The sequence below is a fragment of the Mizuhopecten yessoensis genome, unplaced genomic scaffold (genome assembly GCF_002113885.1).
Source record: "Mizuhopecten yessoensis strain PY_sf001 unplaced genomic scaffold, ASM211388v2 scaffold716213, whole genome shotgun sequence".
In the NCBI taxonomy this organism is placed as follows: domain Eukaryota; kingdom Metazoa; phylum Mollusca; class Bivalvia; order Pectinida; family Pectinidae; genus Mizuhopecten; species Mizuhopecten yessoensis.
In genome coordinates this window covers 272,936-289,630 of record NW_018480004.1, presented here as the reverse complement: position 1 = coordinate 289,630, position 16,695 = coordinate 272,936, and the positions used below count along the sequence as shown (strand labels likewise).

The following is a 16,695-nucleotide window of genomic DNA, read 5'->3' as shown; positions in this document are numbered from 1 at the left end:
AACAATGTTCCGCATGAACGAACCGCACCTACATATTAACGATACACAGTACATGCACATGAATTAGCTTATTGCGGTCATTCACCAGTAACTGATGCAACATATATAGCGTATAATTAGCAACAAAATCACTATAATACTGACTTACCACATCTCAGGTGTTATGTGTCTGAAGTCCGGGTGGTTTTTTATGGCACGTTGACATGCACGTCCATCTTGGACAGATCGGCTCTCGTGCAGTACTTTTACCACTCTCGGACGCTCTCGCAAACACATACTCACCTCGAAGCGGGAATATTTAAAAACCGAGATTCATGCAAATAAGTATAAAACAATATACATTATCAATACTAACATAAATATATATATACAACATCTGTACCAATATGCGATCGTGACACTCCAATTGGCTCAAACTCTAGACTTCGCAATTGACATTTTGAAAATAATATATGCAAACAAGGTATCTGACTACACCAAGGAAAATAGTCATTCTGAATAGGAGAACACTGAAAACATTCCCTGTGAGGATACATCATGCATATCTACTACTATTAGTTCCTTGTCTTAAAAGGAGAGTTCTGAAAAACAGACTGACCCTATAGTTGGGGATTCCATGTATGTCTAGACATCAGATGATGCTACACAGACACAATTAAAAAACGCCAAATGTATTAATTAATTTGCCTCACAGACAGTTGTTCCTATTTTTAAACCAGAGATTATTGAAAACGATGATGAGAAGACAAAATATCATACTGGTTATCCAAAATATGCAATATTTTTACTGTGATTTACTACTTTTTGTAAGCATGGTGCAGAATAGTTGACCTACTGGGAAGGGGGAAAAAGAACTCCGCTACCTGCAAAAGACAAAAAAATGTTTCCACCCAAAAATTGAGAAACCTGGGAAGAAAAGGAGCCTACGCCCAACTGATGAGTGTTGTGTTTAAAGTTGAAGCATGGTCTTTGGCAAAATTTCTTGCAGATTTATTTAGTGTGTCTGTTATGACAGTTTCTCGAATCATTAATACATGGATTAATTTCATGTTTGATCACATGCAGTCACTTATCCCATGGCCATCAAGAGAATAAATTTTAAGCGATTTGCCTAAACATTTTACAGAAATGACTCAGGTTCGCATAGTTATAGATGCAACAGAATTCTTCTGCAAGAAACCGGGAACCATGGAGGCTTAATTTCTTACATGGAGTGAATACAAACACCATAACACTTATAAAGGTTTAATTGGAGTTGCACCCAATGGTCTAGTAACATTTGTGTAAAGGATTTGGGGTGGGCATGTATCAGATAGCAGACATACAAATGTATTGTGCAAAAAGATGGTGACCTCTTCTGACCAAAGTTAGAACCTGGAGATGTTTTTCTTGCAGACAAAGGCTTCACTGTTGGAGATTTACTTCCTACACATATAGGTCTAAATATACCACCATTTGTATGATCTAGTTTTCAGATGAGTGTACAGGAGTTCTTTAAAAGTCAACAAATAGCTGCTGCGAGGATTGTTGTTGAAATGAAAATGGAGCAAATCAAGAACTTCAAGATATTACAATCTTTGCTACCACTTACTGAAGTTCATTTAGCTGAACAAATAATTATGATATGTTGTGCCATGACAAATTTGTACGAGCTCATACTGAAGTGAATTATACTGTCTGCAATGTCCTGTACTTAAGATTTCTAGATTACTTCATATTACAGGATCATGTGTAAAATATACATATAAATATACTGTATAGATATGAAACCAGTACACTACTGTAATGCTTTTGTTCAACAAAAATCACTTGAATATTCAAAATGGACAGATTTTCAGTTGACCCTTGACATTTAGTAATTTCAAATAATCTTTTTTTAAATCTGAAGAGTCGAACACATTCTAAATAGAAATATCTTTACAAACTCTAGAGTCAAAGCTCATTGTTGGGTCTACTGATGTCCTAGATGGCTCAGGTATACTATGCTAAATTAATTGTGTATCAGTACATGTATGTACATTTGCATTCCATTAGACCGTGCAAATTAACTATAACAATGGTGACTTATGTGTGATTTTTGTAATAGGTTTTGGGATGTTAAAATTTCAAAACACTTGATGGGTGTATTGTCTGTTGCAACAGCTATTGGTAAAACTAATATGTATGGTTTTTGTTATAGAGTTAAAGTTACTAGGTTTGTACAAAGGTATGAAAAATGAAATCACTGATCAAGTATTTTCATACTTTGTTTCATACTTTTATATATATATATATTGAGAAGCAGGCCATATGATATAAGAGAATGATAATATCACAATATTGATTAAATACCTTTTAGAGGTCAAAATTGAAAATGAAAATAGTTAATCATCAATATTGAAGAACATTTTAAAAAGATTTTTTGTCAAATGTTTATTTGAAAACAAGAAAACCTAAATGACTAAACTGTATGTGTAACTCAGGTAGTTTCAGATATTGACAAACCCTTGTTTAATGTTATTAGAGGGACACAGAACTTTGTATGTAATAACTTTTTTCTTATCATGTATGATACTCATTTCATCTTAGTTATTATAATGTATATTGTTATTGTGTGTTATGAAATGTGTAAAAAGTGCATATATAACATCTATGATAGATTTTTTCGTTTCAGCAAATAAATTTTAGGATATGAGTCAAGATATCTATAATCAAACTTAATTATGTTTTTATTCAATTTATCATATTGATGTTTTTGATTGGATATTTGATGCCTGGACTCTTTCTTTAGTGTGACTTGGCTTACATTTTGAGAACTCATGATATCACTTAGAGAAGTTAGTGAGCTCATCAAAATGGATACTTTTATATTGATGACAAATATGTTAAATGTGTGCATATTTCAAAGTTGATATGTGTATTTTCTTGTACGTAACTACATGTTATGAACTGAGTTTAGACATCAATAAATACATGTATACACTTGACAAGTTGTACTTAGTTCAGATGTTTGAGTGGAAAGAAAAGTGGATGACTCCTCTGGAACTTGTATGGTTGAACTGTACTGTACAGGTAAAAAACACAGTTGCCAGTTGTTGCAAGTGCATCAGCTTCTCATAATTGTTCTGAGCAAGAATTGGGATGTAAATAAAGGTTGACTTTCAATCAAATATGACCTCTCCACAGATGTGAATCACACAGTTAAATACATCTTGACATGTACATATAATTTTCTGTTCAACAGTTAGTAATGATTCAATAAATATCTTTTAACATGGATATCAAAATATTTTCTTGCTCAGATCACAGTTTATTCTTTTACAAATGACTAAAATACACATCCGCAATTCCAGGTTGTTCAATTCGTTATAAACCTGCTTATATACTCAACTGATTGTTAACACGTGTCCTCTCGGAACACCAGAACATTCCTTAATATGAAATAACGGTTTAGTAGCTAGTGCATTGTGTAAGAACATCCATATCGATTCGAAGTGTTTTAAATTAAATCAGTCATGCGTGAAATTTGCCGATCGCCCTGTAACTCCAAACAAATTTGTTTATTTTTCTCGTGTATTCCGCCACTGAATAATCTAAATCGGAGTATACGCATTCTCCATACCGTTTGCTAGGTAAAAACTCACTAGTTTTTAGTCACCCCTGGGAGAACCCCAGCGGGGATTATACATTTCGGTTTCAGTCCAAGATTTTGACCTCTGTTGCCGACCACTGTTAAGGGATTTCGTGTTTTCTCCTGTTGCTAATTACAAGCTCTTGGATAACTCAGATATCGATTTTCCTTATAAAAGGATTAGATATAACATACAACATAAAGGCGTTCCGAATTTCAAAATGAAGATGTTCCGAATATGAACCAGGCACATTTGAGGTTCCCGAAGGGGTAGACTGTTATATAACATATATCTATTGATTGATTTAGATATTTTATGTCTGACCAACGCCTTTATTGGTAAAATTTCTTTTTAAACCAATGGAAATGTTGTAATAAGATGTTGAGGTAGTTAAGCTGAATTACGTCTCTTTTTCTTTATCATTTCACGTCAAGGCTTGCGCTTCTGGTCGCAACTGGCTCCAATGGCGAAAGTAAAACATGATTGGCGATTTGAAACTATTTTGGCGAAAATGTCGATGAGGGGCTTTTATTTAAGTTACTGTCGACAACAGAATTTTTTAGCGATAACTGTTTTAGAACAATTGTTACAGGTAAACTAAGCCCCACGACATCTCTGTGTACCACTATGTCGAGGCTGAATGCATTTTCGATGAATGGCAATGTTGGGTATTGGAACTCTTTTGTGTTTTGACAAAATTGTCACCTGTCAACACAACGACTCCGTCTGATATAAAAATCAGCAACTATCAAATTATGGCTTCATTGTCTAGTTCCGAAGGGTGCTCTGTAGAGAACAATAGGGTACGTTATGGTCGGGCAAGGGGTTGTTTTAATTGGATTAGAGTAGATGCAAGGCAATAACGAGACACGGGTATGTTTTTACATTGGGCGCAGCTGAGATATATTTAACGACTTTCTTTTGTAGTTGCCAGGGATCATAAAATGGCATATACAACTTGAATTGTGTCAATCCTGCACTCTCTTCGAGACGACTATTTGCCGGTAATTATTTATGCATCACCGGTTAAATTTGTTCTCGTGTGTGAACATATTGACATTTTTACCAACAAATGATTTTTACTGAGAATTATCGACTGATAATATGGAGATAAATAACCACCAATACAATACCAGTACAAACTTGTGATAGGGATGGTAAATTTCTAAATTACATTTGTATCAGCCTTTAGTTTTTGGTGAAAATGTTTTGCTCCAATATGCATATTCAGTTCTCTTATATGCAATATCCCATCCTGGCACTTTGGCCTGTTTGAATTTGGAAGGCCTTGAAATTGGGATGCAGAAGGCAAGAAAATGTAACAGTAATTAAGATACAAATGAAATTATTTGCAGTGTATAAAACAAAGAACAATTTTCTTCAAGTCAATAAATCACATGCTTTCCTATTATATCTATGTGTTGGCATGGCTACCTAAACAGCGTGAATGCATATACTCCTGGTCATTGTTAGACTATTTTGATTGACAGGGGGATATCTGTCAGTTGTAGCTTGGTCAATGATTTATTATACTGAAAATAATCATACAGGAGATGGGGTGACTTTCATGTCATTTTGACATATTTCTAGTTTTTGTAAAGTCGTCCGTTTAGGCAATGTCGCGGCTGTCTAAAGCAGAAAGAGAAAATGAGCTGTTGGTATGCTCCAGGAAGGGATGGGGGGCGCAACGTTACATTGCGTAAAGTTTTTGTGTGTAGCCTAAAACAGTAAATCATTTAATGCAATGTTTAACTCAAAGGCCTCCACGTCCGACAATCCAGGAAACGGTAGACCAATAGTTACTACAACTCGTGAAGACCGCCGGATACAGCTGAAGCATCTTCGCTGGATGAATTTTATTTTGTATGAGGCAGAATTAAAACGATAAGGACAATTATACAAAGGGAAGCCATCCAATATCCTTTATTTACAGGAATTAAAAATAGCAGCAGTAAAGTTTGGATATTGGCCTGGGTTAACAACTAGCAGAGTTCGTGATAAAAAAAGGATTAAAATTAATCTTGAGAAGGTTGTGAATCAATCACAAACAAGGCAGGTCCGTGTCTTTATCATTAACGAGTCGTCACGAAGTTTGTGGTATAGAAGCATGATATGCTAATATGTCGTCTATGGACAAATTTGAAAATGTCTAAGAAGGCTATGTTTGATTATCAAACGAGCCTGATTTGTTTTGCGTGCATGTGATGTAAAAGTGTTTATAGACAAGGACCAATGTATAAGATGTTTTATCAGCCAAAACAGAAACATGCACTTATTGTGCAGATCGTTGCATGTGGTATCAGGCATCAGGGGTAAAACAAAATCATACTAGTTTTTTAAAGTTTTATTTGCATTTTAAGCTGCTGATTCTTTTTTTAATTATGATGATGATATATGTAATCATTCCGGAAAGTGAATTACATTCAGCTTGCTTTTGTTTTGTGTGCTGACTAACGTAATCATTCAATGGATCCACCAATAGCTGGGATAAAATCAACACAAATCTTCAATAAAATCAAATTCAATGCTTACGGTGAATTAGGTATGAATAAATATTTCGAATTCGCAGAAATTTCTTGGTATGACAACGAATGAACCATCCACCATTAACATATAACAGGTAAAATATGATTTACTAGATACAATAGCATGAAGTGTTTTATCACAATATAAATAGGTAAATATATAGATATGGGACGACGGTATCGACTTTGTAACTGGCGCGACCTGGCACATCAACAGATAGTATTGACACGTACTGACGACCTTCGCCTCAGTATTCGCTTTATCATAGATATACCTCTGTGTACCTGTCCGATGGGTAACGGGGGAGATCGTTTGGAAGTGCTTGAAAGGGTATGTGTGATCAACTAAGGTCACTAATTTAGGTACGGACAATTACAGACTCGATTTACACCTCATTATTCCATCTTATAAATATATAAATTCAAAATATGCATATTTGTGTAGTCGTTTTCATAAAAAGACACGATTAACAAAGATATCATTAACTCCAGTACTCACAACATTCTTTCAGCACAAAATCAAAATTCTATCATTCTTTAATTGGATGGACGAAAAGGAATTGGCTGGCATAGCTACATAATATGATAACAACCGACCACCTAAACATTCTTACAAAGCGTGCACGTCAACAGAGAGATTCAATTGTTTCTTAACTTTACTATCCAAAAATACTGCACATTGTACAGTCACACAGGATCTGGTGTTGTGCCCTGAAGAAATGATGTTGTCAATATATTTTGGTAATCTTGAGACAATGCACCGTCGGTATATCTGAAGGCGACTTGACAAGGCCCTTGTCCGTATAAACTCTCTAATACGATCAGCCTCAAATGAAAACAATACAAAAGTCGGTCAGTCGCCGTGGAGCAAGTGCCATGAAAGTTCCTGAATATATTTTATGGAATCCGACTTGATCCAATTGTTCATCACTGGAGCATTAACGCCAGGTAACAGACAATATATTGGACATTTTCTGTATAGAAAAATAGTGTGAATTTAATACCAATCCAAAATATGTCGTATCAAAATCAATAAATTGGAATAATCTGAAATCGGCATTTCCGTTTTGAATTTGAAAAGATATTTCTCACTTCTTTTACTTTATTCAATCAAACGGGGGTTGTAAGATAGAACTGTCCAGAATAAGAAAGGAATTTTCAAAAAGCCTTGGGTTTAATCAAATTTAAAAAGCACCTCTGGTGGAATTTTCCTACCCTACACCCCGGGCATTTTATATATATGAGTCACACAAATCCAACTATTTGTTACATTTTGCGTAAACTCTTGAATCTATGTGTATTATCATAGTGTATTATCATACCTAAGTGTATTATTTGTCATTTTAGGGGTTTAAATCAACTGTTGATATGAATAATGACTATCATTATTTTTTTCATATTATTCCCGACAAGTGATTGGCCAGAAGTGAATCACGTGTCCACCGATCAAAACCGATATTGACTTGGAGCGCGTGATTTTCGTTGAAGGACTGGGTGTTTCTAAAAATAGAATAATGACGTGTCTCCAAACGAACTTATCGTCCCGCTTCTGTAGCTTTTTGCTGTGTTTTTTCAGATTGCTAACATTACGTTTTTGAAAATAATAAAACAATTGTAGCCTTTGACTTCGGTCAATACCTGGATTTATCGACCAGAGAAAAGATATATTGACCTCGGACTGCGTCCTCTGTTAATATATCTTTTCTTGGGTCGATAAATCCAGATATCGACCTCAGCCAAGGTTATAATTGAATAATATTACTTTCTACACATCTAGATAAATTGTGAAAAGCGACCTTCTAAACAAGGACTATTTACATTAAAAATAATAATATTTAAATATTTCTTCTTCATAATAAAAATTAATGATACACAATATTTATATAGCGCCCTATATAACTTGTAAAATAACTGTAAAGTGCTTTACATCAAAAGGATAATAGTATTAGTTATAATTGATAAAAAAGGCATACAAATTATTATTATACATTAAACAGTGACTTTGACGGCTGATATAGGGTAGCTAGCTCCTGTAGGTATTGGAAGGTCGTTTCATTAGCGGGCACCTACTATCACTCAGGGCGCAAGAACGATAACATAAAAATGTATTATTTGTGTTTGCAGTTAAATTTGATAGGGATGAATGAACGACTCATATTAGCACAAAAACATGGCACATTTTGTTAGTGATGGCGTTGTTGTCATAAGGCTAATCTATAAAGCAGAAAAAAAACATGTCAGTACGTAAGGCATAGGACGACGGTACCGCCTTTGTTACTGGCACCGCCTTGTTCATCAATATATAGTACTGATAAAAAACCCGATAACCTTTACCTCAGTATACGTCATCATATTGCATTGCAATGTAAGCTGATTTTATTTAGCCAATAAAATAGCTACAATATGTTCATGTGATATCGATATCTGATGATGTTTTGGTATATATACTCGTCTACAGACATACCAGTAAAGGGTTGATTACTGGTGTGAATATTACCAGGGATGGTGATGATGTGGTGACTGTGTTACTTCTACTGTTCATGTGATAACCCGGATGAACTTCACGCATGTTTATATGTATGTAAATACATAAAAAGGACGTTGATACGGAACGCACCTAACAAAGTGACTGATTTCTACAGCGATATCTGATGATTTATATGTGATATATATTGTGTATACGATACTTGTAGAAGAGACACTACATGTTTATATTTGCATGTGAATGTTCAAAAAATACGTTGTGTGTATAGACAATCCATTTTCATTAAAAATTGTAAAGGAAAATAAAACAAATCGAGGTGCGATACGAAAAACACGTGAGATGGCAGACAGTGCAAAACAACCTCAAAATTCGCTAGGAAGAAAATGTGTGACACACAAGGAGGAAGATGTATGGTTGAGGTGCGAATTCTGTAAGTTTTACATGTGTCCTACCTGTGTGACGTCACGCGACCATCAACACAAACCTCATGATTTGGTTCCTGTCAAAACGCGAACGATTGAAGATTTCGAACAAGTTTTGACTCGTTTTCGCAAGGAAATAAAATCGACCGATGCCGAAATCGAAAAGAATTCAAACGTGTGTGATGGTCTTTCAAAAGCATTTCCCTCACTAAGAGAGGAGTGCAAACAATTACGATCAAGTAATAAAGACGTTATGAACAATTACAAAGAAGAACTAACTAGCAGAGTTGAGTATTTGAAAAAGCGAATAAAAACGTACAAAAAAACGTCGGGACAAGACATCCAAATTCACGATACAGAATCAGACACTAAGAACAGTCCAGGGTTATGGGACATACCTCCCTTGAACATGCCGCCGACCAACCTCGACATTATCAGAGAAGCGATGAGTAAACTCGCCATCCCTGGTTTTCGGAAATGTAAAAGTAAGAAATGTAAATTCTGCAAAATTAACGCCGAAAGCAGACACTACTTTAAATCTGTGGTCGACGGACACACTTACCCCATAGATCATTGTCTGTCGTGTTCATCAGTCAATGTGATATACCTAATCACTTGTGATAAGTGTCCAAAGCAATATGTCGGAGAGACCAGTAAGATACTTTCTAGCAGATTTAAGGAGCACCGGAAAACAGGATCTGAATTACATGCAGACAAACATTTCAGGGAAAAAAATCATTCATTGGATGACATGAAGGTTATTGCCATTGATCAAAACCAAAGTTGGGAAGGTCCGGAACGCCGCGAAAGAGAAAATTACTGGATCGTGAAGCTGAAAACCAAGGTTCCACACGGGCTGAATAAAAAATAAAGGATATGCCGAAGCTTTATAAAGTAATTTACGGTTGACTTTGCTTTAATGTGTGTACCTTAAATACAAAAACACTGTTAATATTTTATTCAGTCAAATGCCACAATCTACTAATGAAACTGTAGATGTAATATATTTTACCTATTGTTTTCTTTTTTTCTACTTGTGTGTGCGTATTCAAGGTGGGGCCGCGGTGGACAAGTGTTTAAGGTGTCTGAAATTCTGCTACCAATAGCCCTTCACCACTGGGTCGCGGGTTCGAGACCTACGTGGGTCAGTCGCCAGGTACTGGCCGTAGGTCGGTGGTTTTCCTGGGAACTCCAGCATTACTTCACCAAAAACCTGGCACGTCCTTTAATGACCAAAGCTGTGAATAGGACGTAAAGCTCAAACAAACAAAACCAAAGCATTCAAGGAAATACTAGACCAGTTGTATCCCATTGTATGACTGTCCACGGCGACTAAAGTGGGGCCTAACTGCAGTCAATGTTATCCACTACATATCAATAAAACAGTAAAATATCCCACCTTTAATACACTTTTCACTTTATTTATTATTATTTATCCATTCATTGTCTTGTAACCCCTTTGTTCAACACACCTTTTTTTTATCCTTTTAACAATTATATTTGGAGCTGAAGCCACTATTTTCATTAACAAATTGTATCTATTGATTCACTTAAGTATATAATCAAATTATACACAGTCTAAAGATGGATTTTCACTGTAAATAGTCTGAGGTTCCCGTTTGGTGTCATATATTATTTGTATCCCTCATCAAAACGTACCTGTAAACCCACCTTTTTATTATTAAAAACGTATCCGGATAATCCCCTCTAATCGAAAACCGAAAATCATATACTCTTATTTTAATAAAGGACATGCTTTTAATTGTTTTGTCTCGTGTCATTTGTTTGAATAGTAAATTTATTTCTGAAGGAAAATGATTGAAGGCCTTAACAGATTTATTTTAAAGTGCCAGTTCAAAAATATATCAGGGGTGTGCGTTTGGGGAGGGGATGAGGTTAAACAGGACATTGTTGGGAAATACATCGGGTGGTAGGTAATGTATATTGTAGATATTGTTGGGAGTTAATGGGATGTAGAGAGAAACGTTAGCAATTAAATGTAGGAGAGGTAAATTATCAGATATAAGAGGCGCCGGGGGAGGGAGAGGAGGAGGAGGGGGAGTGGTGGTGGTGCGGTGGTGTCATGGGGAGGGGTGGACATGATGGGAAACCACACATGGTAGCCATTACTGAAGTGTCTGGCGGGTGGGGAGTTTGATCAGATATGGAGGGGTATGGTAGCAATTAAGCTAATTGGGCTTATATATGATATTTTGTCTTTTCGCTTTGTCGTCCGCGAAAAGACACCACGCGAAAAAGCGAAAAGACAAGATGTCATATAAAAGCCACCATTTAAACAGGAAAATACAGTAAACTTGATGGATTATGCTCTACGAAAATGTCACCGAAAATGGAACAAAGGCTATGTATACATAACATGTTTTTGAAGTTTCAACAAAGCCTGCTGGCAGTTTAGAAGAATTAAAAAAAATGTACAGATAAATGGACAGATAGAGACTAACAGTTCTCTAACAAGAGTACCACGGGGCGGAACAAAATATGCCCCGTCGAATGCCATATAGTATTATATACTTATTTACAATGAATCAGATATGCATCATTCTAAGAGTGGTTAGCTGATATGCTATATTCGGTCGAAAAATGTAGGCGGGGATCTCCGGACAAAATTAAAATACTGAAATGAACAAAGGGCAATAACTTTTGTAAAATAGATCAGTCAAAAAATGTAGGAGGAGATTGCCGGACAAACAAAGTTGACGCCGGATGGACGGACGGACAACGCAATACCATAATACTATCGTCAAATTTGACGGTCGTATAAAAAGTTAAAAAACAAGCTTTGTTACCTGAGCAACTGCTGACTGCTGCTTCTTCCTCTGTAGTTGCACTTAAGCTTGTGCATGTCTTATCTGTAGAAAAGTAATGAAGTTAAAGATTAACAGAATGTACCAATTGTGTTTACTTCTATTTTCCATTTTGTCGCTCCTTTAAAATCCAAGGATTTGATTAGGTATTTTTTTTAATGCAAATGTTATAACAAGTGCTGTCCCTTTTTTATAGTACATGTATTAGAAAATGTAATTGTTAGACCAGTAATAACATTAATATTATGACCATTAAGGTATGAACATGTACTTGAAATAGCAAACTTATACTGATTAACATTCATAAAACAATTCTTCAATAATACTAAAAAATACTATAAATAAGATACTTATCATAACTGAACACCAAAATAAACCATTTTAAAGAATATCTGACACCCGGTAAGAGAGAAATTGAATTTACGGACCCATTATATGTGTCCATTTACACATAATATACTCGCCAATAAAAAAGTGATGTACAATATAAACAATATACATAATAAATACCTGGTATAAAAGAGAGCCGGCTTGTAGCTTCACTTGCCTCCAATACCGATGTACCCTCTGAAGAAAAAGATTGTTTTTAGGCAATAGAACACATTGGCAACAAAATAAATTTGGACCCGCCCCTTTTCACCCTGAGGGGCCACACCCTCCAATTATACAAAATTTGAATCCACGTTACAAATTAGGATGCTCCAGACCAAATTTGGATTAAAAACATCATTCCAGTGGCACAGAAGAAGATGGAATTTGAAGAGATAAACCCCAAATGTTTAGAAAATGTGCACAAATATTTGTTAATAATTTTTGTTAAGAAAGTCCAACAAAAGACAAAGAAGGATGTTTGTTGTTTCCATACCTTTCTCCAATGCTGTAAGACTCGATGCTTTTTTGGTCTGTTGCATAGCTGTGTCCACACCTCCGACAACCCCTTCCAAGGCACTCCTTGTAAATGTTCCAATAATCTATATCAAGACATATTTAAGTTTTTAAATATACATTTTGACAACACCCTGAAAATAAATACCCTGACTCAAAACTTTATATCCCCCCCCCCCCCCTTGATTTTTTAGATTGAATTTCCCCCAAAATTGACTTAATATTTAGTATATATGCTTGCCAAAATATGACTATTTCCCTACCTAAGTACCCAAAGTGGTAACAGGAAGTTACTCACAAATTTGTCCCAGGGCTTTGCGTCATCTTCCATGGATGGACCACCACCAGTAGCCTGTCGCTCCCGTATCCTTTGTGCCTCTTTTCTTTTAGTGAGGCTGCTTATATCCTGCCACTTCTTTTTTACGTCACCAACATCTCTGTTGGTTTCAGTGCTGTTGGCAGCATTTACTCTGAAACAGTTCATTTATTTCTTATATGCTAAACACAGAAGAGTACCACATATGGTTATACCATATGACTCTTTAACAAGAGGCCCAAAGGGCCTGTATCCCTCCCCTAAATCTTTATGCCATGCAATCATATATATGGCTATCAGTTCAGGATCATAACCATTTCAAAGTTATGAACAAATAATTAAGTCCTTGAGGAGGGGCTCGACCCAAGGGTCAATATTAATATCATGATTTAGTTTATCTCTTGATGCCCAGCAATGGTATATATGGTTATGGGTTCAGGATCTCAACTGTTTCAAAGTTATAGCTCAGGAATTAAGTCCCTATGAGTTAGGCCAGATCCCAGGGTCAATTCTTATATCTTAATTGATGGCATGTTGATGCTCAGCAATTGTGTACTTGGATTTGGATCTTGATAATGTCAAAGTCAGAAATTATTTTAACCTAGCCCCTCACTTTCCCTGAGAGTTCATTTGTACAATTTTGAATCTCCACCACCTTAGCATGCTTCCAACCAAATATGATTGATACAGATTCTGAAAAGAAGTTGTTTTAAGCAATATGGCCAAATTAATCCTTTCTGGCCCAGCCCCTCAGCCCCTGAGGGGGTCAGCCTCTCCATTTGTACAACTTTGAATCCACACCACCTTTGGATGCTTCTAGTACAATTTGTTAAATTCTAAACTGCGGATAAGGAAAATAAGTCATTTGAAGAAATTGTTGGCAGATGGAAAGACAGCGGACGGACAGACGATAGACCCCCAGTATGGCATTAGCTCACCTTGGTCCTTTGGACCAGGTGATCTAAAATTGTTTACCTGAGTATTTCATTAATATCAATATACATGTTATTTATCCAGATAACTTTAAATTTTAACTGAACATGAACAAACAGAAATAATACAATATTTGTGTTGATTTTAGAAAATCCATATTATATATATCTGTATTATTTCAAAGTAAAAGTTTAAAGTACAACTTATCATAAAGTGTAGTTAAATTCACATCATATTTCATATCAATGTTGTAGTGTCATTATGGGTTGTCAGTAACTGATGTGATATGGATTAATGTGGTGATTTTGCTATAATTTTGTACTTTTTATGTAAGATTTCTCAACAACATGACATTACTTCTCTGTTTTGTAAAAAAGGGCCAAAGGCTTCCTTAGTTCCATCATAAATCTAGAAAAGATAACATTCCAAAAAGTCTTAAATCATAGCATGGCCATATAAAGATAAAAACTAAAGCTCAAGCGAAAGATGTGCAATTTATTTAAGTTGCCTGCTTTCATGAAATTTAGAGAATGTTTTTTTTGTTAGATCAGAAATAGTAGCATATACACATGTACCTCTCTGGTTACTCTGATATTAATTTTTGTTATACAATATATACAATTGTAAATGAATACACATTAAGTACATGTACATGTTGATGGTTAATTTAGAAAATACTCCCCCTTGTATTGATTTGATTTTATTGCAAAAAAGGTACAGAAGAAATGTTCTTTTCATCAAATTGTAAACCTGGAAATCTAATTGGCATGAACTGGTTTGATTAAATTAAAATTCAATGTGACACTAGCTATATGTTATCTCTACCTGAATATTTGTCCTTAGTTTTTGACTGGTGCATGATTCTATAGGTGTGTGTGTTACACTACCTAAGACTCTCAAATGGTGTAAAACTAGGTGTTAAAATATAGTTGACGCTAATTCATAGCCCATCCCAGCAACAATTAATGGGTCAGTGCAACCATGATAGAGCTTTTTGCACCTGCAGGTCAGTGGTCAATAATAATAACCACACCTTGGGCACAGGTGCTACAATCAAAGAACTTAAACGTGTTTGCAAAAGGAAATTAGTTATCACTTTACGCATAAATGAATAACTCTGTGGGAGATTATCTTACCTAACCAACTTACAATACCACTACTAGCACTAGGAGTTTATTTTGATTGGATAATGAACATTTATATTTTTTAGTCATTTAAAGTTTATTCTGAGATTTAATTTTATGATACACTTTCATGTAGTTAGAAATATTTTTTTACAAGAAACTTATACATTTACAGGATCATACTTAATCTTCAGTTACTCTTTTATTAAGCTAACTTAGGAAAGATTTAAAAATAAACAAAGATATCCATAAAAAAAAACAGTGACATCCCCTGAAAAAATCTGGATCTGCCCCTATTATGCTTAATTCCCCCTTCCACAAATACCCTCTACTCTTTAACTCCATTGAGTTTGTTCATAACTGTACTGTATCAATATGAAAAACAAATTCCTAGCCTTATGAAACACAGTCCATTATTGATTAAATAGACTACTGCACATTTTAGGGGAAACCCCTGACAGGGCTGCAAAAAAAATAAAAAAAACAAATATCGTGGTGTATTACTGTAGCCTAGCTATAGGGATTCGTTACAAATGTCTTATACACATATGCTATACTGATTTGGGTCACATTACACATATACATAGCATACTGTATGTGTATTACTATTAGATACGTGTGACGAACCCCTGTGGACTAACCGTTACTGTACATAGTGGTAAACAAATTACAAAAGAAATGTATAAAAAGGGGGGTTGGTCCTTAATAACTGACTCTCCATTTATTATCATTGGCAGGTTTCTGTCCCGTCAAACATTTTTAACGGGAGTCTAATTATTTCGGACTACTGTCAAAAATGCTGTATGTGAATGGGGGTCCGTACGTGCGTACGTCTCTTCTGTATTGTACTTACCGTGAGGTTATCTCCAACCAACACTTGTTCTTCATGTCATTTGTTAGTGAAGGGGTAAACTTCCCCTTCACAACCTTGATATTACTTGCCACTGCTTGGGCCAATGCCTCCATCTCGTCGTTAGACCAATTTGGCTTCCTTTTCATGTCTTTTTTCTCCATGTTGTTTACGTTTGGCGCAGACGATAGTGAAACCGGAAACGCGTGTTACGACTGCGCAAGATGCGATTAGGTCGTTGTCAGGGAAGCTTTTTATCGTAAGTCAAATCGTAAGTGCGCTCGTAAAGAAAAATCTTAAGGTTTGTCTTACGAATATTTTTTCACTTACGACTACTTTCGTGAAACTGACTTACGAATTCACTTACGATAATCGTAACTCAAAATCTTACGACAAATCGTAAGATTTTTTGTGAAAAGACTCACAGAACTTTATCATGTGTGGTGCCATTGTTATCAAATAAACTCCAAAATAGCATGCAACAAGCTGTTTTTTCATTTCACATTTACTTATTTTTGGAGATTTACAATTTCAGACTTGAACAAACAATCTGACCTTTGAACTTAACTTGACAATGACCTTGGACGCACGGGTCCCAACATGGTACGCTGCATTACGTCTTGCCATACCGCATATGAAAATAAATAAATATCGTCCAGTCATCTTCAGCAAGTCTGAAGATTTCACCTGGACAACATAATTTTGACCTAAAAAGTGAC

At 35.5% G+C, this 16,695-nt stretch overlaps 1 protein-coding gene across 1 annotated transcript; it reads right to left on the bottom strand.

The window, feature by feature from the left end:
* Positions 1-10,240: 10,240 nt before the first annotated feature.
* On the bottom strand, positions 10,241-16,140 carry LOC110442115. The gene is made up of 6 exons (XM_021485564.1): positions 15,980-16,140; positions 13,052-13,223; positions 12,734-12,839; positions 12,379-12,435; positions 11,851-11,913; positions 10,241-10,281 (listed from the first exon to the last, which is right to left on the bottom strand). The coding sequence occupies exons 1-6, from the start codon at positions 16,138-16,140 to the stop codon at positions 10,241-10,243; spliced, it is 600 nt and encodes a 199-aa protein (XP_021341239.1).
* Between the last annotated feature and the right edge of the window lie 555 nt (positions 16,141-16,695).